At 40.8% G+C, this 24,438-nt stretch overlaps 1 protein-coding gene across 4 annotated transcripts in view; it reads right to left on the bottom strand.

Moving 5' to 3' along the window:
* PARN (poly(A)-specific ribonuclease) overlaps positions 1-24,438 on the bottom strand; it is a 148,472-nt gene that overhangs the window by 105,396 nt on the left and 18,638 nt on the right. For 3 of the 4 annotated variants that reach the window (XM_010982874.3, XM_010982873.3, XM_010982875.3), the window contains 10 exons: positions 23,727-23,765; positions 22,538-22,580; positions 21,301-21,381; positions 18,203-18,259; positions 14,399-14,476; positions 10,674-10,717; positions 9,524-9,566; positions 8,740-8,815; positions 6,642-6,752; positions 6,264-6,333 (listed from right to left, as the gene is read on the bottom strand). In XM_010982874.3, the coding sequence (XP_010981176.1) occupies positions 6,264-6,333; positions 6,642-6,752; positions 8,740-8,815; positions 9,524-9,566; positions 10,674-10,717; positions 14,399-14,476; positions 18,203-18,259; positions 21,301-21,381; positions 22,538-22,580; positions 23,727-23,765 (642 nt within the window). The remainder of the gene's footprint in view (positions 1-6,263; positions 6,334-6,641; positions 6,753-8,739; positions 8,816-9,523; positions 9,567-10,673; positions 10,718-14,398; positions 14,477-18,202; positions 18,260-21,300; positions 21,382-22,537; positions 22,581-23,726; positions 23,766-24,438) is intronic. The other variant, XM_064478467.1, reaches the window with a different exon arrangement.

Raw genomic sequence — 24,438 nt, forward strand, 5'->3', positions numbered from 1 at the left:
TCTAGGTTGCTGTTCTCTATAAAAAAGGTTTTACTGGCTCCACACACTTCTGCCTCTTTCCTCCTGTCAACACAGAGGGACTGTCACCCAAGGCTCCTAAGCTAAGTACACACTGCCTGCTGTGTTTATCTACCGCTGTCCCCAGTACCGGGACAGGAGTTCACATTCTTTGCTTGGAAGTTCACTGTGGTGAAACATTCACAGCTGCACTCTGCACACCCGCTACACGCCACCAGTGCGACTCTGTAGTCTCAGGGCCACCCTCCAAGGTGGACGTTTACCACCTCCAGTTCACGGATGGGCAGACCTAGCTTCGGAAAGGACGGCTGTCCCACCCCGGTGGCGTGATGAGAACCCAGCTGGCCCACCCCGGGCCTCTGCTCTCTCTCCTGCCCCTGCTGCCCAGCCCGGGAGCAAGCCTCAGTCGAGGACATGCACAAATTCCCATCTCTGCAGTTCCAGGTTCCCACGCCCAAGAAGTGATCTCAACATAAGACAGCAACAAGAATAGAAAAGAAAAATGCTCCAGGTGTTTGCACGACAGTGACTGTTTTAATAAGATTAAAATCTCACTGCGGGGAGAGGGTATAGCTCAGTGGTAGAGCACCTGCTTAGCATGCACAAGGTCCTGGGTTCAATCCCCACTACCTCCATAAAAATAATACATAAGTAAATAAGTTAAACCTAATTACCTCCTCCCCAAAATAAAAAAAAAATTTTTTAAATCTCATTGAAACAATGAGCCGCTCAAAAAAAAAAAAAAACAGCTCACAAAAGGACAAACTTATAGAGACAGAAAACATGATGAGAGGTTCCCTGGGGCTTAGGTGAGCGGGGAGTATGGAGTTGTCACCTGATGATCAAGAAGTTTGTCTGGGGTGAGGAAAGAGCTCTGGAATAGACAGTGGTGACGGCCGCACAACACTGTGCATGTAATTAATGCCACTGAATTGTACACCTAAAAATGGTTAAAACAACAAATTGTATGCTACATATATTGTACCATAATTTTTAAAACTTCATAATGTCATATACCCAAAACCTGAATTGTACACTCTAAATGGGTGAATGGTAAGGTATATGAATTTATATCCCAATACAGCTGTTAAAAAAAATAAAAAGAAACTGCTTCCAATGGGTCACGCAGTAAATGCTATTTCTTTACTTTCCTCTCCCAGTAAAAATTTACAGTTGAAAATGCTACAGAGCCCAAAGACTGAGAAATAACCCCTCGCCTCCAGGGGGAAAACAACAAGCAAGAAAAGAGAGCACATGCATATCTTCTGCCTGAACGTCACTTAGTTACAAGCATGCTTTTTGCTCCCTGCCCTCTCTTTTCTAATCAAGGCTTATAACTGAATACAAAGCCCTACTTATAGGGGGTGTACAGTACAAAAGGTACAATTATATGGTATTTTCTATAAAAACAAAAAGCTCTCCGTTTGCTCCCGGCATCTGGTCAGAGAAGCATGTCCTCAAAGCATAAATGTTCCCACAGCAGGGACACACAGACAGACTGAGGCCCATGATGTGCCAGGCACTGCACACATGACAACCACTCTCCCACTTCACCCTCATGGCAACCCTGTGAAATGGGCACCAATGTTCTGGGCTACAGATGAGGAAGCTGAGGTACGAAGTGGGTTAACTTGTCCAAGATGGCACAGGTATGAGGACTGGGGCTGGGGTTCAAATCCAGACACCTGATCCCAGAGACCACAACTGCTGTGTATTAGAGAAATTAATCTGATGATGTTAAAATGTTAAATGCAAATAGGAGCCAATTATGTGGAGAACTGTGACACTTGTGCCAAGGACTTACCAACAGTACAAACTCCTGCTTATGTTGGCAAGTTGGAAGTCACTTGAAGGGGGTGGATTACTGTAACACCTAAAACAATGGACTTAATTGACACCCAAGATGAACAGTATCTCAGTAAAGACACATTCCATCCATTGCCTGGGATGCTACAAACCAACAGCAAACACCGGGAACCAGAAGAGATTAGCCTTGTCCTCTTGTTACTGCAGTACCTTCGGCTCCTCTGTGTTGGGGGGACAGGCAGCACGGGAAAACGTTAAGTGAGGGCCTCCCGGGGCGGTCAGGCACCACTGTGCTGAGAGACAAGCAGGGTCTGCTCTTCTGGGCACGTGGGTCACCCAGCCACCACACGGCTCAGCGTGAAGGGCCACTGCAGTACCTGAGGCCAGTAAGTGTGGCTCTGACCAGCTTCAGTGAAAAGGCAGGCAAGAAAGGAGGCTGGGCGCTGATCTTCAGTATTTTCTTTTCCTACAATCCTTCAGTTTAAAATCTCTGCTGTTAAGCAGGAAGCACACGCATATTCTAAGAAAAAAACAACTTGCTGCCAGCACGTGATTGCTTTCCGTGGAGAAAGAGGGAGGAAGCATAGAAGTGCTTTATTTCAGGCATCACAATGATTCCTCCCCCATCTGTACTTCTCATGGTTATATACACCTTTACAACCGTCCATAAACTGCTGGATTCATTTGAATAACAAAACTTTAAAAAATGCTCCAAATCAAAGCCATCTTCCTTCCATTATGTAACAATTCGACATACTTCATCATCATCTGATTTTATGAGCAAACACTAAAAGGAGAGTACAAGAAAAGTGGACACTTCACATTTGCTCTAATTTCATATCCACATGGTAATAAACTTTCCCCTTTATCACAAAACTGAAAACATAAAACACGTTCTGCTACTACATCTATGTTTCTAAACCTCCCAGCATGTTAAATTCTCTTCTATTTCAAGTAAGGAGAACAATACATGCCGGCCACCAACTAAGTTCTAGGAACTATCAAAGTCCTTTTCATCTCATGCAGTCTTTATCACCTCTATGGGAGGTGAACAGTTCCGCCCTATTTTACGGAGGAGGAAACAATTTGTTCAAGAACATATCACTCCTTCTTACAGCTTGTCTCCTCATCTACAGCTTAGAAAGAACATGGCGAAGTCATCCCAGGAAGACCTAGATTTCTACAGGAATCCCATTCAGACTCAGAACACATGTGTCAAGAATGAGGCCGCCACCCTCTACAGCAAACTGTAGGCAATTTTTCCTTTTTAATTCCACTACTTAGAGATTAGCCAAAATAAGATATGTACTCATTTCCTTCCTCTTTCTAAGAACTGAAGTAAACAGAAAATAACCTCTCCCCAAAACCCTTCATAAAAGGTTATGGGTGGGAAAGGGGAATGGCTTGTTGGTAGAGCACATGCTTAGCATGCATGAAGTCCTGGGTTCAGTCCCTAATACCTCCATTAAAAAAAAAAATTAAAACATAAAGCATTATCTATAGGAGACTTCAAAGTGTCTTGCAGAAACAGATGACAGTTAATAAAACCAAAGGCAAAAGTCTGATTTTATGCTTTCTGCAGTGTAATAAAAAATAAAAGCAGAGAGTATTTTTAGCTCCTTCCAGCCTAAAAGCATTTGACCAAAGGATCTTCTCTAAGTCTGGTTTTCCATGCATTGATGAAAACTGACCAAGGTCATAAAAGAAGGTAAACCATTTCCTGAGCAGAGAGCCTAGGACATAAAGGAAGAACACAAGCCACATAGCCCGGCATCAGCAGTGGTCTCATCCCAATTTCCATCGCTCAGCAATCTTAGGGCTTTCATTCTGATGCCAAAAAGGAAAAGAGAAATATGGGAGGTGCTCAGGCCTTGAAAGAGACAAATGGCACCATGTAAAGTCCCGCTGGGACATTCTCCTGGACAAACAGAATTCACAAAGCATCCAGTACTGCATTCAGTCTGTGTGTTCTGCTCAAACACCAGCTGTCTCAGGATCTTCTCAACAGTTGACTCAATAAAGCTTTTCCAAAAGGCATGCCTAACACAGCCAGATGCTAATTTAAAATAATGCAGAAATAGGTAGAGTTTATCTCCCCTCAAGGTTAACTTTTTAAACACAAATCTGATGAGAGCAGAACAACATATATTTGCATATGCAAGTAGTCTAATGCCCATTCAAATTTATATTAGGACTGTGCATATTTGGTTAAGCTTACACTGAGAAAAGCCTGGTGCCAAAACCAAACAACCCTCAGAAAAATGTACAGACTTTTCTAAGATCAACCACTTGAGATAATGTTGATGACAACTGTGGAATGTTTTTCTACAAGGGCAATCTTGGAAAAAAAATAACAAAATAAAGGTTTAAGGTCACAAATGAAACCTGCATGTAAGTATGAGGTCAGTGTCAACACAGAAAGAGACGTCAAAAGAGGCAAATGCTTTTCCCACTTCCTAAATGGGTTAAAAATGGACGACTGTACTAGACCAAGCTATTCCAATGCAGAATAAAAATAGTCCTTATTTTGCATTTCAAATCCTTCTGGAATTTTTCCCCCCAAAGATGAAGAAGATATTCTTCCTTTAACGGACGGGGAAAAATACAGCAAAAAATCAAATTGGGCAAGAATTTTCAGTGCAATATCACAGAAGGATTCCTGAATCCTCAACTATTTTTGGTATGCATCTAGGTTTCAGCAAAAAATAATCGGAATGGACCCAGGCCCCAATTCCAAGTGAAGTTGTGTGTTTACTGTCCAGTTCTTCTAATAATCTCGCACATAATTAGCAATACTAAATTGATCTAGAAATGTATACAGTCTTACTTAAGCTTTTAAATCAAAGCTTATTTTGACTACTCTTCATTTGGGTCGCAGAGATGCCTGATAAACTAGAGACAGCCTATATCTAACCCAGTTTTTGAATCCATCACCTGAATTTAGTAGGAGCCGATTTTAGTGGAGAAGCAGGATCGTTGTTTTAAATATTTAAACATGAATAAACATCTCGCAGTTGGGAAATACTGTTGAACGACGAACTTAACATCACACACACAAAAATGCAAGGAAAGGCCATGATTCAAACAATTTTGAGTGTCACTTGCAGGTTCCATGGTTGACGACATAAGCTGCCCTTCCAAAGATTTACAAAGGTACACACTGCCACCAAAGTAAGAGTTAAGAGCTAAGAAAATCCCATTTTGAACTGGCTACACAGTGAGAACTCAATTGCTAGCAGAATTAATTTTCCATGCAGAAAAATTCAACTTTAATTTTCATTCTACACTACATTCTTGCTCAGTCCTCTTTGAAAGATGTTTTGAAAAGTCAAACACATTTACCTTTGAACTTCCATAAAAGAAGTACAAAGATTTGAAGAAATAAGAAGCCACAGTCTGATAAAATTCACTAACTCAGTCTGCACAAATTCCAAACCTGTAGGAATCCAGATGTTTAGAATTAACATCTGTCTCTGCAGCATGTCACCTAAGTACAAGCACTGCGATACTGGAATTTATGCAGACTCTGAAGGAGACAGTAATCTTACAGGGTTCTGACAATACTGATAGAATTGTTAAGTGCTGCATATAATGTAAGGAAATGATGTAACCAACTCAGCACTGAAATAGTTCTTTCTCTCAGCAGTGGTGATCGATGTGGCTGCCCTGTTCTGTCTGGCTTGCCCAGAATCTCCCAGAACCAACCCTGTGAAGAGAGCTGGGGGTAAAGATGAAGGTTCAGGGCTCTGGCCCAGAGCCAAGTTGTGGCCAGCTTGAGGATCACATCCATAACTTTAGTCTCAGCTGTGTCAAGAAAGCACAAACCGCACTTTGAAGCAATAATCCTGAGATTCTTTGAAAATGCTCTGAACTTAAGACTTTTCTCTAAATCACACTGACTTCTTCCAGCAGTGAAGGTGTCTGAGCAAGCTTTTACCTCACTGGATCTATTCAGACAAGCGCTTGGGAAGCAAGGACAATCAAAACTTCTCCAAAGATTATTTTAAAAGCCAGTTGTGTAACCAACATCTTCTTAGGAAGAACATTATTTAATAAGATAATAATGCAAGCATAAATAACAGCCTCCCATGTAAAGCTCGCAGGGGTAAGTCAGATGTGACTGCATATACATACACATACACGCAGTCACCCCTGCAGGTCATTTAAATTCTGAAACCACCAGCTCTTTGCCTTAGAAGAGATGCACCATCTTGGGTAATGTTTTCTTTCCTTTTTTTTTTTTAACACCAATATATTTAATGTATTATTTTTGAAAAGGTCAATTTCTATTTTTCAAAAAATATCACCTGAATCACCAGAGATGAGAAATATTTTATCTAAAAACGCTCAGACCTCCCAAGCATCCCTAACTGACAACCCAGATACTGGGCTCTTCCACAGTGAGAGAATGTTGCGGGGTTGGGACCCTGATTACTTACTTGTTAAAAAAAGGTTCAATGAGTTTTGATCTGGCAGACACATGAATTTTTGGAGGACTAAGAAAAGAACCTAATGAAGGAAAGAAGCAGAATATTATATATGGTCAAGTAGACAAAGCCTGAAAAATAGATTTAAATCAACAGTATCATTCAGCAAGCGTAAAAGGTACTCATATGGGCCAAGTACCAAACCATATCACAGGTGAGCAGTGATGGTTCCTCTCTGTGTACTCTCCATCCCATCGCCCCAACCTCCTCCGACTCCAACCTCAAAACCCTCCCACTTCTGACTGGGTGAGTAGATCCCAGGGAAGGGGTAGACAGGTAAGATCCACGCTGGACCACTGCGTGTTTGACAGAAACATGTATAGTGAGTACCTAGGTAGTTTGCCATGGAGATGAAACACAGTCCTGTGATATAAGCATCATAGCCTGCCTCGTGGAGCTGTTCACAAGCTGTGGTATAACTCGGAAAACCTTTCGCACTTTCTAAAGAGAAAAAAGAAAAAAGTTTTCCCAAGGACATCACATATCATGAAGACTGATAGGCAAACTGCCCTGCCAAACCCAAATGGCATTAGTCTGCACTGCAGAAACATCCTAAATAAGCAGGCAAAAAGGCTATCTATTTCTTAATTCTCTCCACACAAGACCTTACAATATGAGACAACAGAGTCACTGAAAATGAGGGCTTTGGTCTAGACTAGAGGAATGCCTCAGCTACATTAACAAAGACTCAGCCACAGTTCTCCTCAAGCCATACTGGTGGGTGCTATTTACAGCCTTGCAAGCTTGCTCTGTGACAACGACTGGGATACAAGAGGTACTTCAGACTAATAATTAATAGCATGGCTTCTGTCGTCCCACTGTCTGAGTTTGAATCTCTGCTCCACCATTTATCCGCTTTGTGATCTTGGGTCAGTCACTTAGCCTCTGGGCCTCCATTTTGGAAGGAGGGAGATGACAATCAAAGCTCCCTCACTAGGTTTTTGTGAGGACCAAATGAGCCAATGGAAGTAAAGCTCTTACACAGTGCTTGGTACAGGGCAAATGCTCTGTAATTGTTATCTATCAACTCTCGCCAAAAGCAAAAGACTCCAGCCGACACTGGAAGCTGAATGTCCCTTACTATGTCTCCAAGCTTACAGATCTAAAGATGAAAGCACAACTAAGTCCAAAAATAGATCAGAATTTGCTATAATGCTGCCCTTGGAACATGGGGACACTTCATAGGAGAGACCATTTTATAACATGATTCTTTGGTCACGCTGATAATACACTGATTCTGAGAGAATGAGGTCTAAGAAGAGAAACCTGCTTTAGAGTAAATTCTCTACAAGAATATTATATGGAATTAATAGGAGAAAACTGTAACTCATAAATAAATATTTCCTAGAACCATTCTGGAAATAAGTATCAAAAAATCAGAATCAAAAGAATGAGTGGAAATTAATCATGAAAAGGCTATAATTGTTCTTACGTCAATACAACGCTCTTTAAGCAAGAATTCTTTAACCTCTATAAGTATCAAATATTAGATTTTAAACTTAAAAAACGTCTTTTAACAGGATAGCCAACTAAGAATTATCTTCTACTCTACCACCAGCTGAAAAACATATTTTCCAAAATCAATCATTTCTATTATATTGCTATAGAAAAGGTCTAAGTTTCCACACACCCTCATCCCCGCCCTGCCTTTTCCTTAATTCCTTTTTTGGACTATTCTAGAAAGGGAAGCAAATAACTATAACCTTGGCTGCTTCAGCACCTTCCATTGTCAATTTCTGAACCATCAGTCCTACCTTCAATGTCTCGGGAAGTCTGCAGGCCACAGCGAATGGAATGCTAATTACAGTATCAGCAGCACAACTAGGCCAAGAGGAACCAAGGAAGTAACACCTGGAAGGTTCACCAGATACCTGGGCCAGGGCCATGGCCAGACATGGCAAAACTTCTCTGCCCCCAAGAAACATTCCTCCCCATTCTGGTTTTCCTCACGGCTGCTGTTTCCCACCAAAGCCACTTCTGAAGGAGGCAGGGGTAGAAACTCTCCTTCCTCATCTGTAAATCCAGTTTCTAGGCTTTCCTGAGACAAAAAGTATATTTTCACTCTACTCCTGACAATTAATCACCAGCTCTTTGTCTCTGCTTAATCAGTGCACCATAAAAAGAAAGACACATAAAGTTTTCAGCACATGCCAAGCATTAGGAAAGAAGAGCCCTGAAACTTCAATTGCTCAACTTCTCAGGGAACAGTCTACCCAATCCTACCCATACGAAATAGATGTAGGATCAGAAGACCATCTTCATTCAGAAAACAGTACTTTAACACAGGGAATGAGCAAGTTAATTCAGCCAAAATCTATAAATGTACAATATACGTAGCTTCTAGAACTGTTTCACCTTTCTTTTACAATATACGTTTATAATTATTACCAAGAGTTTGGGGCTTTTCAGGATCATTGTATATTCTTACCAACTTTAGGAGAGCTGAAAGGTGTCTCTTTTAACCGTTTTTCCAATTCCGCAAGGGATGTGTTGTTAATGATATCCTGAAAACCGGAAGCAGTGAATTATAAGCCTTCATCATCTCAGTGTAACACGTACTAAAGACAGTCACTCAATGCCAGGACAAACAAACAAAAAAAAGCACCTAATACTGCCCCCTTGTGTTCTTTAAAAAAAAAAAAGAGGGGTGGTTTATTCAATGTGAAAGAGAAACAGTAAGTTTAATTTCCACCATATGGAAAGTATAGCCATATGAAAGGTTTTTACAGGTGTGTTAAGTATCTACAGACCTTTGGCCATAAAGCTGCACTGTTCTGGCATTCATTTCACTCAGTTATATAAGTCACTTCAGAAAGTAGCAAATGATTATACTTTTATCTGAATTCTCTTGATTATAAAATATATCCAAAACATACAAGATAAAAATAAATGGAGAAATATGTGTATGTAACCTATTCAAAAATACATTATATAATTTAATATTAAAAATGTACATTCAGAAAGAATAAAGGAGGAAAAAAAAAACATTACACAACAACCCAAAGACAACTGTTCACATTTTGATACATTAACTTTTAGTCTTTCTCCAATTTCTCTTTCCCTTTTTTGTTCTTTTCTTTCTTTCCCTCCCTCTCTCTCTCCTGGATGTATTTTTAAATGACATTTAAATAGACAGAATTCCAAAGCTCTTGTAGCAATTCAGAAAATTTCAAACTATAGTTTATCAGCAATAGTTCAAGTTTTAAAAATACCTTAAAAGGTTGTGTGCTGGCCATCAATTTAGTATCCAAGAGTCTAAAAACAAAAGAATTTTTAATAAAGTAAACAAAACATGTAGCAATGTTCAAAATGTATTTTACTCAAATGAATAGCTTATTGTCTTAAAAGTGGACAGGGGAATTAATAAGCACATTAGCCAGTCTGACCTCTTCTATGTTACACTGAGGACTCAGTCCCCTCAACGGGCACCTCACTAAGGGGCTGTGGGAAAATCCATACCCAGAGCACAAGTTCTAGATTTACTTGCACCCTGAGAGGGCAAGTCAAATATCCGAGTATGTTTTTACACAGTTCAAACACTGCCACAGGTCTCACATTCCCGAGCTGTGACCACCTCCTACTGCTACCCGGATCTGTATGACATAAGTTCTTGGAGGGTCAAAATCTGCATTTGGTAGTTTCATGCCGTTGTGTTTTCTTACTATTCTGTTTCAGAGATTGGAATACTACAAGAAAAAGAGAGAGGCACTGATTATGCAAACTTCGTGCCTTCTCACAAAATGTGAGCACTTTAGTGAACTGGACAGAAATAGCCCGGCTGAAAGAGCGACTGCTGCACGGGTCCTCGAGCTCTGACCCTTGCTCTGTGGGCTGCACGTGGCTGACATGCGACACAACGCTGACCGTGAAAACACTAACGGGTAAAGGCACTGACTTAAAGTTAAGGGAAAAAATCCTCTAGTCTTGACTTGACTACAGAACACTCTCCACTGGTTATAATCAACTATATCCAACTATACATTCAACTGTGTCCAACATTCAACGGAATTCCCTCGACTGGACATGTCAGTGTGACAAGGTTCACCTGACACACAGGAAACGTAAGCGCCAACTCGAGAAGACCTTACCAGTTCCTCAGACAGCGGGACGTGGGATGAGGGAAGAAGAGTTGCTATTTTCACAGTCAGTTCAAATTTTGATTTTTAACTTTTAACAACAAAACCAATCATCAATGGTAAAAGCAAACCATCACAAAGCCGGAACTATTACACCATTTCCTAGCTTATGCAAACTGGACTGTAATCACGATCTAATGGTTTTAGTAAGTTACTATGTACCTATGTGTGTTAGATGCCATGATGACTGTTTTAAATGAAAGACAAATCCTCAAAGAAAGCTTACCTGGGGAAAACACATGCTGTCATCTCCTTAAACTCATTTAAGTCCTAAGAAACAAGAGAATGCCCTGTTATGATTTTATCAACACACTCAATGTTTAAAACATAAATATTTCAAGTTCCACAGCTCTCTTCTCAAACACAGATACCTTACACAAGCCCTTTAAGCTAAACTATCAGGCCCATTTCTTGTTAATAATTACTTTTTTAGAATACTGGGAATCATATGACCTGATATTAAATTTCTGCATAACCAAAACAGACAAATCTGAGCGTGTTATGGCTGAAACAGGAGGGGACAAAAGGTTTCCACTGTATGGAGAAAGCTGTCAACAACAGCCGCATCACACAACTCACCACAGTAGGGGGACTAGTAGAGCTATTCAAATAAAATGGTTCGTGCAGGAAGTGGACACCCTGTAAACCAGGTTATACTTTTAATGGAACATCTTTCAAACATTGCTTAAAATGGGCACTGAAACACACAGTTTCCAATACACATGACTCTCTTTTTAACGACTCGGAAAACTGCTAAAGTGGTACCAATAGCAAGTGCCTGAATTAGACAATTCATTTCCCAAGTTTATTTGATCAGGAAGTCTAGCGCTGAAATGAGACTGCGCTCCTTTTAAATTAACTCATTTACATGCGTAATTGCCACAGTGCACTGCGCAGTCATACTCCTGACCCCTGCGTAACTACAATTCTCTGTGGCGTTATTCATGCTTCATAGGAAACTGCCATTTCTGATTAGCTTTTCAAACCTGTAAATACAGACTGTATTTAGCTAGCCTGAAATATTTACCAGCTTTCCAACGGCTATCATTAGATTAATGAACAATACAGGAACAAGTGGTTTCCATGCTAAGTCAAACAAAAACGCGATGAAGACTCCGTAATCCCTCAATACCATTACAAAGCCTCACAAGCAAGGAAAATTAAGAGTTATGGCAACTTCCAGGGCCAGCAGATAGCAGAGTTCCAGACCAATGCCTTCTAAAAGGTCATGCTGAAGTACCAAGGAGACTTTTAAGAAGAGACTCACCCCTAAAAGCCTGCTCCAAAATATGGATTCTTGAGTATAATTTTATATGCAACATTTGATACCAGTGTATGAAAACGTTCTACCATTTTAAATAGGTGTTCTCCTTTATTCTCATCACTTCTTCTAAAGGGAGATGGAAGAAAACCATTTTCTCCCTCTGACAATGACATAACACAGAGAAGCTAAATGACTCACTCAGGCTGCCTTTGTAAGAAAGCAAGGGATAAAATCACTTATCCTAACCTACCTTCTACCTTGCAGCATATCATATGCTCTTTCTAATAGGATTTGATTCAAAACTAGTTACGTTCAAGGCAACATTTATTAAATGCTTACATACAAAGCACACAGACAATAAAAGGTTATACTCCTTGTCGAAGGAGCTAATCACCTAGAAGGAAAAGCAGAGTAAGCTGTAGAGATAAAATTTATGCAACAAAAGGGGTACGCAGTTCTGGGGGAATTCAGAGGAAGGAAAGATGGCCTCCTGGGCAAGGGAGCGGGCAGCGAAAGCTTCCCGGAAGAGGTGTAAGCGGGACCTTGGTAAGACAGGTAAAGCCATATACAGCAAGCACTGAGAAAAACTAGAGAAAATTCATGTTGGAGGAAATTATATACCAAAACCACAGACGTGTGGAAACACAAAACGCTTCCCAGGGGAAAAATGAGCCAGTCTGGCTGGGAATAAGGACAGTAACAAACGACAAGACTCGTCAAACCAGCACAAACCAAGACAAGAAGGCTGGGTCAGATCACAGGAAGCTTCATGTGCCAGGCTAAGAAGAATCGACTGTATAGAAAAACAAAGAATGTGGGATTAATTCAGAATTTTGAGCACGACCCGTGATGTGAACAGAGCCATACATCAGGAGATTATAAAACTGGCACAGTCGGAAGATACTCATTTGTCAAATCAATATTTAATGTCTCCTATGTGCCCAGCTCTGTTTGGTGTTCAGAACACGTATAAACATGATATTAAATACACTTTCCTCCTTCTTTATTGATAACTTCACTGCTTTAAAGGTCAAAAAGTCGAGATAGAGGCTGCCACTATTCGGCCAATAAGGAGTGGTTGATCTGAAATTAACATTTGGTCTTTAGATTTATACAATGCAAGTTCACACCCATCATGTTTGTTTTGAGACTCACAACTATGATGCCTCTGAGTCCCAGATGGTGACAGAGGGACAACCTTAAGGTTGCACAAATAGGACAAGGGAAGAGACAGACCCACTGTATTCAGAACTGGGCTGCGTTGGACTTTTCCAAAGAAAATCAAGATGGTGACGCAACAGTGTCCTGTAAGAAACGCGAAGTAACTGAGGTTTTGCAGATGTATAAATGACACTGAATCCTAGATACCATTGAGTCCCGAAGTCATAAGAGATGAATCTGGTGGCCGTTTAAAGCGAGGGTTGGCAAACTCTGGCCTGTAGGCCAAACCTGGTCCACCATCTATTTTTTTAAATAAAGTTTTAGTGGAACAAAGCCACACTGCATTCTAGGGCAGTTTTCAAGCTGCAATGGCAGTGTTGAGAGTCTTGACAGAGACTGTCCAGCCTGGAAAGCCCCAAATATTTCACTACCTGGCCCTTTATGAAAAAAAAAAGTTTGCTCACCTCTGGTTTAAAAGATGGGCTGAAGGTGAGACAGGGAATCCTGCCTGGAGTTCGCTAAACTCAGGATGAGAAATAAGGCTCCTTGCTACTTGAAATGAAAAGAATCCAGATGTGAGAGACAGCCTGGAGACAAAATCTCCAGGATTTTGCAACTGGCCAGACTGGGGGACAGACGGAGAGTCAAAACTGATGTTAAAAATAGTATTGGTGACTGGACATTATTTATAGCAAAGGAATTGGGAGAAAGAACTGGTTTGGAGACCAAAGGAAAGAAAGGTGGTGTAAGCTACACATCTCATTGGTGACATGTGAATTTTAAACACCACTCAGTCTGAAGGCTATCCAGGTAGAGACGTATAGTGTCCAGTGTGAAGTGTGTACCTGGATCTGAGGAGAGATCCCAGCTGGAGATAAAGATGTCGGTGTCTTCAGCTGAAGTCCTGAAGATGGGTGAGATCACTAAAGGACAGAAAACATGGAGAGAAAATAAAGGAGAAGGGAGGACAGAGTAATGAGGGGCAGATGAAATGAGGCCACATGCAGTCAGGGAGCAGAAGAGGAAGAGACGGCAGAGAAGCCCCTTTCCCAAAGCTTGTGCTTTGGTGCACTGAGATGGCTTGGCTCCAAGAGTAAAAACAACACCAGAGTCAACAGAGACCTTGGTCAGGAAGCAGCCTCACAAGAGGTAACCAAGAATTCTGCTGACCTGATCCGGACCAGATGACCTCCAGCACTTCCCACCTTCAACAGCCCTGCAATGTCTAATGTCAGCAATGCTAAACTATGAGACCACACCTATGGCCCAGGAACGCCTGCCGGCACTAAGTGAGCAAACCGCTGGCATCAAGGGGAAATCAACGTTTAACCTTACTCGGGTAATGGCAGATGACCGAAGATCCCTTAAAATGGCCTAGGGACACCTCTTTAAAAATGTACAACCAAGTGCAGGAGACTGTCTCTCTGGGAACATGCTGCAGACAAGGAAACAGCACCCCAGCAGAGAACAATCTCTCAGTTAGAAAGAGTCAGAAATTTTACAACACAGGCTGACAAGTCACTTACCGCAGGCAGAGGGCAGTAGAACTGATGAATGGTGTGCATGACATCCAAAAGCATGTTGTGCCCAATGACAAGTTTTCCCTAAAGAGAGTCACAGTTAGGAAAAGACTTCTTGGTACAAAATTACATTGGGGTATGGTTCACTTCCATGAGGATTCTGTACTAAACTTACTTTTCACTATTAAAAAATATATAAAGATATGCAAATAAAGAAATTTGGGCTGGCTTCATCCCTCTTCCAGTGTTAAACCCAGAATGCAAAGTAAAAGCTCCAAATGATTTCATTTGATTGATTTTTATTCCTCTTGCCACCCTCAAGAATCAGAAATAGTAAAATTTTCATTGACGAGCTCAGAAAAGTAACCGAAAATGCTAAGTACCTTGAACTGTTGAATAATTTGTGAACAAACTCCAAATATCTATTTTAGGAGTGCATTCTTTAAAACACTCATTTATTTTTAAAAGATAACATTCATAACAATACTAAGAGGTGAAAATAACTAATTTCTAATTATATTAAACAGAAAGAATTTTCGTTTCCTTCATCATGTATGTCAAAATTCATGGGGCATGTCCTTAAATACCTTTTCCAATGAAATTCACTGCTTTTCAACCAGCTAGGTACAATATATGTGCAATAAGTTAGTCAATTTTGGTAAAAAATTAAACTACCAAAATGGAACATCAGCTTTGGCCTTAACTAGCCAGGTGACACCATTTTTAACATAAAGCATTTGGTCATGACAGTGGAGGTTTATACTATGTCCCAGTGGACCTTCAGAATAACACTCCTTGACTTATAGGGCTAAACATAACTTTTTGAAATAAATAATTCTACACAATATCTCCCAAATCCAATAGAGAGACCAGCCGTCCTTGTGGTTCAGTGTTTGGGTACATCTTGAATATCTACACGATGCTGAAACACCAAGTACTGACTGAAACCATACAGCAGGTGTGGAAGGAACCCAAAAAGGAATATAAACCCTACAAGACGACCCCAACTGTGTTATAAATGAATCTCTTAACCACACGGAAGGAGGCTGGGAAGAAACAGGACTCATTATGAAAACAGTAAATAATAAGAATTGTATTTCCCAATGTTGGAGGAAAAAAAGTTACAAATAAGAAAAGAGAGTGGGCTGAAAAACTCTGTGGGACTGGACTGGAATCTGAGGTATATCAGTATAAAGGCACATTGTTTTATATACACGTATGTCAGACACAGAAGTATCAATATGCAAGGTTGCACACATGTAACATTCTTAACTCTGCCCAGCAAGGGGAACTGGAAGCAGTTAATGGCACAGCAGTGGCCCAGCACCCGATCTTGATTTTTAAACACCATTCTCCAAGAAAAGGGACCAGGACTCCTTGGAGAAGTCGCTGATTCCAGAGCTGAGGCAGGGAAAACATAAGATCAGTCTGGAACATCTTGTGATGTGAGAAAGGAAGGAGGTGCTCAGAAAAGGATGGGGCTGGTTCCCAGGACCCAGGAGCCAACCTGAAGAAGCTCCAATGGTCAAGGTGGTACAATCTGAGCAACAAATAAACGATGAAAATACTAGATCAAGATCTAGAGAATAAAATAAACTTCCCTGAGTCCAAAATAAATAAACAAACAAACAGGGGAGCAGGGACAGCTCTTCCTGATAGAATTCCAAGAAAAAATGGAGAAACGAAGAGGGAGACCCATCCCTAGAACTCCACAGTGATCATGGCTGCAGGCAAGATGCACCAATAGATAGGCACTAGGTGAGCAGGCAAAAGTTGGGAGAAAAAAACAGGATTATCATCACCTCAAAGTGTGTTCCCCAAAATATTTATTAATCACAAAGGGGGGAACAGTAACTTTACAGTGCACAAATCCAGCAGACACGCCTTGACCAAGCAATCAGGGTCAACACCATGAACCGCCCTTTCTGCAGCCTTCCTGCCCAAAAGGCGTATCCTCGATCCAATCACAAGAAGAGGTCAGGCAAACCCAAACTGAGAGACATGTGACAGAGTCATAATCAGCGCTCTTTCAAAAAGATCAGGGTTATAAAAGACAAAGAAAATTACAGACTGTGTAAGACTAAGGAGAAATAACAAGTGAGTGCAATGTGGGATCCTAGACGGAACCAGGAACAGAAAAGGGACTTAGAGGGAAAATGGGTGAAATTCACAAGACTGTACCAATGTTAACTTCCTGGTTCTGACAATCGTATGATTATGTAGATATTAAAATTAGGGTAGCTGGGTGAGGCATACATGGAAATTTTGTACCAGTTTTGCAACTTTTCCGTGGGTGAAAAATTAACACAAAGTTTTTTAAAACTAGGGAAAACAGATCTACTACACTAAGAATGACGGACAAGAATTTAGTCCGATATGAAGAGTGTTTACTGTTCACTGGCTTTATAGAGCTTACTATGGTAGTATTTTTAAGGCATGTGACTTTAAAATTGTAAATGTCTGGATCACTAATAAACAGGGCTTTTCTCACAGCATGCTTTGTGATGTGAACTACCAATGGTCAGCAACATACTGTGAATTACTCTGCAGAAGAAAGACAACAGAGAGGAAAAACAAACAGAGGCACAGCAAGCTAAGGTATTTGAATTTGTACAAGGCAACAAATGTCCCAGTCTTGGAAAAGCCACCTAACTATCATGGTGGCCAAAGAGAGCTCAAAGCCAGCTGACATCCCCCACCTCGGTATTTAAGGGAGAGTCTCAGTCAGATCAACCACCAGCTGAAGCCTGACGGCTAACCGTGAACACTGTGAGCAAACGTGATTAGAAGCTCCTCTCCGATTTCAGGGATATCTGGTATCTTGGCCACTTCTGGAGAGATTCACACTTTTGTTTTCCTCCAGGCTCATCCAACTTTCTATTTGTTCCAATGGCCTCACTCACTTTAGGGAAAGAGATCCCAGGGAGCCAGCCCTCCTCTTTCACAGGAGCTCTCTAACTTCCGCTTCACCCCAGCTGAGGCGCCTCCCCTCAGGTGCTCCTGTTTGACAAGTCTGCACCTAGTGGAGAGACAACCACGAACTCCCAGAGCATGGCCTTAAAGCTTCCCTGGTGCCAAGCTCAGCATCTAGAGACACGATGACTCCTTCTCCCTAGACCAACGACTCAAAGAAAAGAAAGTCTCAGACTCCAGGCAAGTTAGCATCCAAGCAAGCTGCTGACTTGGATGTGTCATTCACAAAACAACCAGCAGCAAGACCCAGTTTATCTGTGCAAGAGGTGAATGCCTCTTTTCCGAAAGGACTTACAAAACAAAGAAAAATGTCTGTCATGTCTGTCACAAAACCCTCCAGCACATTTACACAAATGCTTTGACACATTTTAAAAATGTATCTATCAAATGTTATTAAGGCTATGAGATATACAGTTCACTTATGCAGAAGAACTCAACACAAATTTTTTTTATCCTCTAGATTCTCCTAATTAAGGAATAAAACACCTCAAACACTGGATTGTTTCTCCTCATCTTCTCTAGTTTGTTATTCTACTTAATGGTTTTGACAGTAATGAACACCAGTTTCATGGAGCCACATAAAGCCATCAAGCTATAATCCTCCTCTGCATTTTGCAAGAAATGCTTTTTGAAAAAATGGTTTGGATATAATTCAGCAAATATGATGTTACACTTAGTGCATTATAACAACCATCTGTCTTTATGAGGTTCTAGCTTCTCCCTCCAGACCAGGTAAACATTCCAAATGTGACCAGATAGTTAATTTGCAACGATAACTAAGGATTTCACCTTAAATATCATATTCAGGAAGTTAGTTAAAAAGTCTGGTACACTTACCGAATTAGCAATGGCATGGATGACTCTAGAAAATCCCACAGCATCATTCAGTTCTTCCTAATTTAAAAACAAAACAAAACAAAACCCTATTGACATGCACATATTCTTTATTTGAGCAGGTTAAAATCAAGACACACACAAAAAAGCACTGACATTTTGTATCGCTTTAGTTTTCTGTGCCAAACAACTGTATCTGAAATGATCTACCCACATATCTCTCTTCTGTTTTAGAAAGTGGAATGAGCAAGTGGCCAGTTATCCATCAGTTAGAAAATAACAGTGCTAGCATTTACCTATCACTTCCCATCATCGGTTGAAACTGCTAAGTCTATCAAGCTGCCTTAAACAAACTTTTAAAAGCTGCCACCTGCTGGTCAAATTCAATACTGCATTAAATGCCGAGGAGACCCATCCAGTTGGCTGGCAAATGGAGCATTCTCTGATTTTTTTTTTAGCTGGTCAAATGCAATTTTATAAAATTTTATAGCACAGCACTGAGACTCATTCTCATTCCATTTCTTCTCTCCTGTTTTCTTCCCAATAGTGCTTAAATAGGCTCAATTTCTCTCCTATCTTGAAACCCCTTCCTTAACTCTTAAGCTCCACACAGCCACTATCCTCTTGTCTCTTCACAGCTAAATTACGTAAAGACCACTCCACTCATGAGATCCAGTTTAACTCCCAGGTACCTGCTAGCCCTCTGCAATCCACCTTCCCCCGCACTGAAACTGCTCACCTCTTTAAACTACTCTCAGTCTAACAAGTGTTGGCAGGGATGTGGAGAAATTGGAACACTTGTGAGGGTGCAGTCACTGTGGAAAACAGTGTGGCAGTCCTTCAAAAAACTAAAAATGGAATTACCATCTGACCCAGCAATTCCAATCCTGGGCACAGACCTCAAAGAACTGAAAGCAAGGACTCAGAGAGATACTTGCACAACCATGTTCAGAGTAGCATTAGTCACAAAAACCAAAAGGCAGAAGTAAAAAAAAAAAAAAAAAGGCAGAAGTAACATAAGTGCCCATCAACAGATAAATGGATAAACAAAATGTGGTATATGGGATATTATTCAGCCTTAAAAAGAAAGGAAATCTGACATGCTACAATACAGATGAACCTAAAAGACATTATGAAGAGTGAACTAAGCCAGTAACAAAATGACAAACACCATATGACTCTACTGATATGAGGCACCTGGAGCAGTCAAGATTCAGAGACAGAAAGCAGAATGGTGGTCGCCAGGGGCTGGCGCTGGGGGAACGGGGAGTTACTGTCTAATGGGTACAGAGTTTCCATTCTGCAGGATGAAAAGAGCTCTGGAGATGGCGGTGATGACTGTACAATGTGAATGTATTTAACAGTACAGAACTGTAGACTTAAAAATGGCTAAAATGGTAAAAGTTTATGCTACATATTTTACTGCAATTAAATTTTTTTTTAAATTTTAAATAATATTTTAAAAAGAAAGAAAAGAAGAAAAAAACCTACTCCCAAGGCTAAACCCAACGGCCACATCTCAGTCCTTATCCTACTTCTCTGGAGCATCAGACACGATCAACATCCCCTGCTTCGAACACTCTTCCCTCGGCTGCTGGGTCAACAATAATCTCCTGACACATTTTTCTACTTCTGTGTATCACTTAGACGCCGGCAGTCTTCAGGATCCAACCCTGGGCCCTCTTCCTGTTTCTCACACTAGAGGTGTTCTCATTCAGTCCCAGTCTCTCCGCCAACGACAACCAAGTCCAACCCTCACCCCTCCTCTGCGCTCCAGCGCGACAATCTGCCAACAGGACACCAGTCCTCGGATGTCCCAAACACCTCCAGAACCTCATAAGGTCAAAAGTAAAATATAAGCACTGCAGGTAGACAGCTCTGCTGTGGTACTGTGGTGCCCTGGTGACCTCGCACATTTGCAAATAGGCTTGAGACATAACTAACCTGCATCTCGGTGGAACACCCAGGAGAGGATGGGAGGCAGAGGCTTGTAAGGAGCTGCTATGAGGCCATCTCCCACCTGCCTCCCTCTCTCTCCTCGGAGGTGAGACAGTTTCTCACCGCCTCCCACGTTCTGATGAGGCACAGGGCTTTCGGCCACACTACCTTTTCAAAATCGTGCTACAGAGTATAAAAGCACTGAGCTTAGAGTCAGCCCCTCAGTAATGGGGTACCCACAACTCACACTGCAGTCACCTGGCCCTTTTTGTTTCACTGTTGCCTTTTTAGGACAAGGACTACACACAGCTGGCACCTCTGGCTGACCTGCCTTCTCTACCTAAGTAATGAACTGTCTAAATCTGACAGTGGCCTATGGTGTCTTTCCTGGCTGAATGAGTCTGATATGGTCCTGCTTTATGTGTGCTGAGCATCCCCCAATCCTCACCCACACCCACTCCTATCCCCTCCATGGGTATCCCCCTACCAGTGCCACTCTAGCCCCACGTGAGTGGACTGACATCAATCTACCCAGCTGTTCCAATTTCTGGCTTGAACATCCTCCTTTTTCTCCCTTCCTTTCACCACCCACATCCAATCACAAACTCCTCTGATTCTACCTTCCTAAGTATTTCCATAAATTGCTAGTAGCAATCCTGTTCCAGGGCAGCGCCATCTCTCAGCAGGTTACTCGGCAGCTTAACCAGTCTCCACGCCTCCAGTCTGACTCACTCAAATCCATTCTCCAGGTAGCAGCCAGGGTGATGTCCCAACAATGCAAGCATGACCACGTCATCCTCATCTGTCGAATCCTATCTTTTATAAACTTTGTTTTAGGAAAACTAGCAACTGCGCCTGAAGTTAGACACAGTGATGTCAGTTAATGGGCAGGGAAGCTCAGTGACACACAATCTGAATGGTAATCACTCATACCTTCCCCAAGGCTGCTTCACATGAATGAAGACTGGTCAACCATGATGTCAGCCTCACTTTGTTGGCTACATCTGAACACTCAACCCTTAAGTTCCCCTCATTCTCTTCTAGGTTTTGCTACCAATTCAAATCTTCTATGGTAGAGCAGTATCCATTACACCGAATCCAACAGAGGACCTACAACTCTGTTGCCAATTCTCACCCAGAGGAAATGAATGTAACTCCCTCACCTGTTCCTTGGCCTGTTTCTGTTGCTCTCTTCTCTTGCGTTCCTCTTCATCTACTTTGCTGATAACGATATAGCGCTCTTTCTAGAAGACATAAAGCAGATACACAATTTTCTGGAAGCTTCTGCCCTCCCCTCTTCAACAATGCAGATTCTGCTACCATTAGAAGTTACAATTTTTGTCACTGCACAGTCTTTCATGGGCTAAACACACTGAAAGCATTTTCAAATGACACCAGGAGTTGAGTTCATGCTTTACACACCAAAATTCCACCTCTGTGTTTCCAAGACATTTTTCCCGTGGCTTATTTATTAATTCGCTCAACAGATGTCAGTGAAAAGTATCAACAGACTGTGAGAAGACACACCATAATGAACACTAAGATGCTGCATTTGAACTAAATTCCTAAATGGCTGGTTTTATAATACAATTTCTATATACCCTATAACAATACTGAATCACTGTTGTACACCTGAAACTAAAATAATACTGTAAATCAACTATACCTCAATAAAAAAGTTTCTATATCGTATTTCATTAATTAAGAAAAAAAATCCCGGATTTTCCGATAACTTGTCAGATAACTAGCACCTTCTTTCTCATATATTGCATTTTGTATCAAACACACCACAAAACCTCTTATGTCAAAGTTTGAGATTTATCTTCTGGCAAGATTTTTTAATTTACCTAATCTCTTATTTAATTAGACATCTGACTTAAGAATAAGAATTAAATTCTAAAATTCTGCAAAAGGAATCCACCATCAGCCCACCAGTACCCACAACAGTTTCATACGTGCACCCTGGGAGTACATGATGAGAGCTATGCTTATGCCCCAGATTCTAAAATTTAATTTTACCGGCCCACATAATAGAAAGTGATTATTACATGCATACCATTGCAGCTTCCTGTGATAATAAGAACACGTACTAACATTTGCGTACTTTCAAGTGTACAAAGGATGTTCACTTCTGTTTATCTACTTGATCACTACTTTTTAAAAAGCTGTTGAGATAGTACAGGTCATCAGCACCACGCTCAGGCCCAACATACAAATGAGGAAAACGAGGCTTGAAGGGTGAAACGACTTGCCCAGAGCCACCCAGCTCATACGAAGCAGAGCCAGGAAGTAAGCCCTGATTTCCAACCTATCAATTTTATCAACTGCATTTCACATTTGCATATCGTTGCATGGGGTGTAATGTGTTTAACACTGGCCTTGGACAATTCTTGGGGTTACCTTTTCAGTTTCTAAAGTCTCAACATGAATGCCTTTGGGATACCTAAAAAGGAAGGAAAAAAATCATGACATCAGTAGATGAGACAATGACAGCTAAAACCCTGAGTGTTTTAAAAGCAATGATACAGCTATAACTTAATTACATAAGTTTTATTAAATAGGAAGTAAGTATTACTCCAAGGAAGACTTTAGAGTAAACTATTCCATAATATTTCAGGTGCTAAATGTTTCCTTACCTCTGCTCTTAAAACACAGGAGTGTATTTGATTTCAAATTAATTTTTTTTTACAACTTAGGCATTTTCTGAAATGTCATGCAGCCCATAATACAGTCAGCTCATTACCACAGAGTCAAGTCTTGCTTCTAAATATAACAATGCTTACTTCCTAAGTGAAATCTTGAAAGTCTTTTTAGAAGGTATGGGGCATACACAGGGGAGGTCTGAGAAGAATATCTCTGTTGTAATCTGCATAGTAGTTGGCATCTGCCAAGGAGAGGAGTCTGGAACCCGGATGGAGTACGTTGTAAGGATAACATGAGAGGAAAGGAGCCTGGTCAAACGACAATGGCCCTTTTCCTATTTTGATCAAAGTAAATTCCCAGTGTACATGCCCCTGGCAGATTCTAACGAAAGAAAAAGAACCTCAAACAGAGTCAGATGCAAACATCCATCTGCCCAATCCTCATATTCAATTTGAGGGTTAGAGAGCCACTTGAAAATGCAATGCCACCAATGGAAACACCTTTGGAAAATTTACATACAAAATTTTGGATACTGTTTCAGGGGACTCACAGACCTCCTGAAACCCTCCTGTGATCTAACCTAGATAAAGAATTCACCTTAGTACTTCCCAGGTCTTAAAACCAAGTCTTTATCGTATACCTTCAAAGAACAAAAACACTACACATCCAAAAGTTAACAGATAGGCCAAAGTGATAGTTAAAAGAAAAATTTAAAGGCTTTATAGTATCTACTAAGAAGTAATAACAAAGGAAATCAGTGAAGTAGGTATCCAACTTAAGAAATTAGGAGGAAATAATAAAATAAAGCACTGCCCAAGAACACGGTATGGTCAAATCACCAAGAACTGCAGAATGTCAAAAAATGAAATAAGAGAAAAAAAAATTACATTTAGTTTTTAAATCCTGGGTCCCTCACAGAGCTCTCCCATATAATATAAACACTTACTTCCAGCTCAAAGTCTGATAAATTAGTTTTCTTTGGAACCTATAAAAACAAATGAAAAGATATTGATTTGGGCTCTTTAAAAGAAAATTAAACTGATCAAGCACTGGTTAGGAAAGACATTTAATTTTTAAAAGAGACTTCATTAGAAGTAACAAGTAATATGTAAACAAAAACAGGTAGAATGTTTGAGGTGGGAGGATTCCTCACCACTTTCCTTCATCAAAATGTTCTTTATGATTATTATTACACTGCTTTTATAGAAGAGGTAGAAGTTCTTGTCTAACGAAAGTATTACTTCCATGGCTCTATAGAGAGAATTTTAAGTTGACAGATGCATTTAAAACACTTTTGGGAAGCTAATCACAAAGGAAAAGGAAAGCAGGCTGTTTACGTTACTGACTCTTTGAAACATTGATTTTTTTTTTTTTTAACTGCAGAGGGAAATTAGAAGGATGAAAGGAGCAGTGACTTCTGCTCTTCAGAAACCTTTATGTATCAAGCACCCCTCATACAAGTTATGCCACTTGAGCATAACTTAAAGCAAAGTTGCACAACACTTTTCTCCCCACCTCCTCCACCCCCAGGAAGGGACAAAGCACTCACTCAGTGTCTCAATATGGTCCCCACTGTGTTAATGCTAAAGTTAGTGCTTAACTCTGGGGAATACACCTAGAATAAGAAGACTTTTTATGAACGTGTTTTTAAAAGACTA

This window comes from Camelus dromedarius, chromosome 24 (assembly GCF_036321535.1).
Source record: "Camelus dromedarius isolate mCamDro1 chromosome 24, mCamDro1.pat, whole genome shotgun sequence".
Taxonomy (NCBI): Eukaryota; Metazoa; Chordata; class Mammalia; order Artiodactyla; family Camelidae; genus Camelus; species Camelus dromedarius.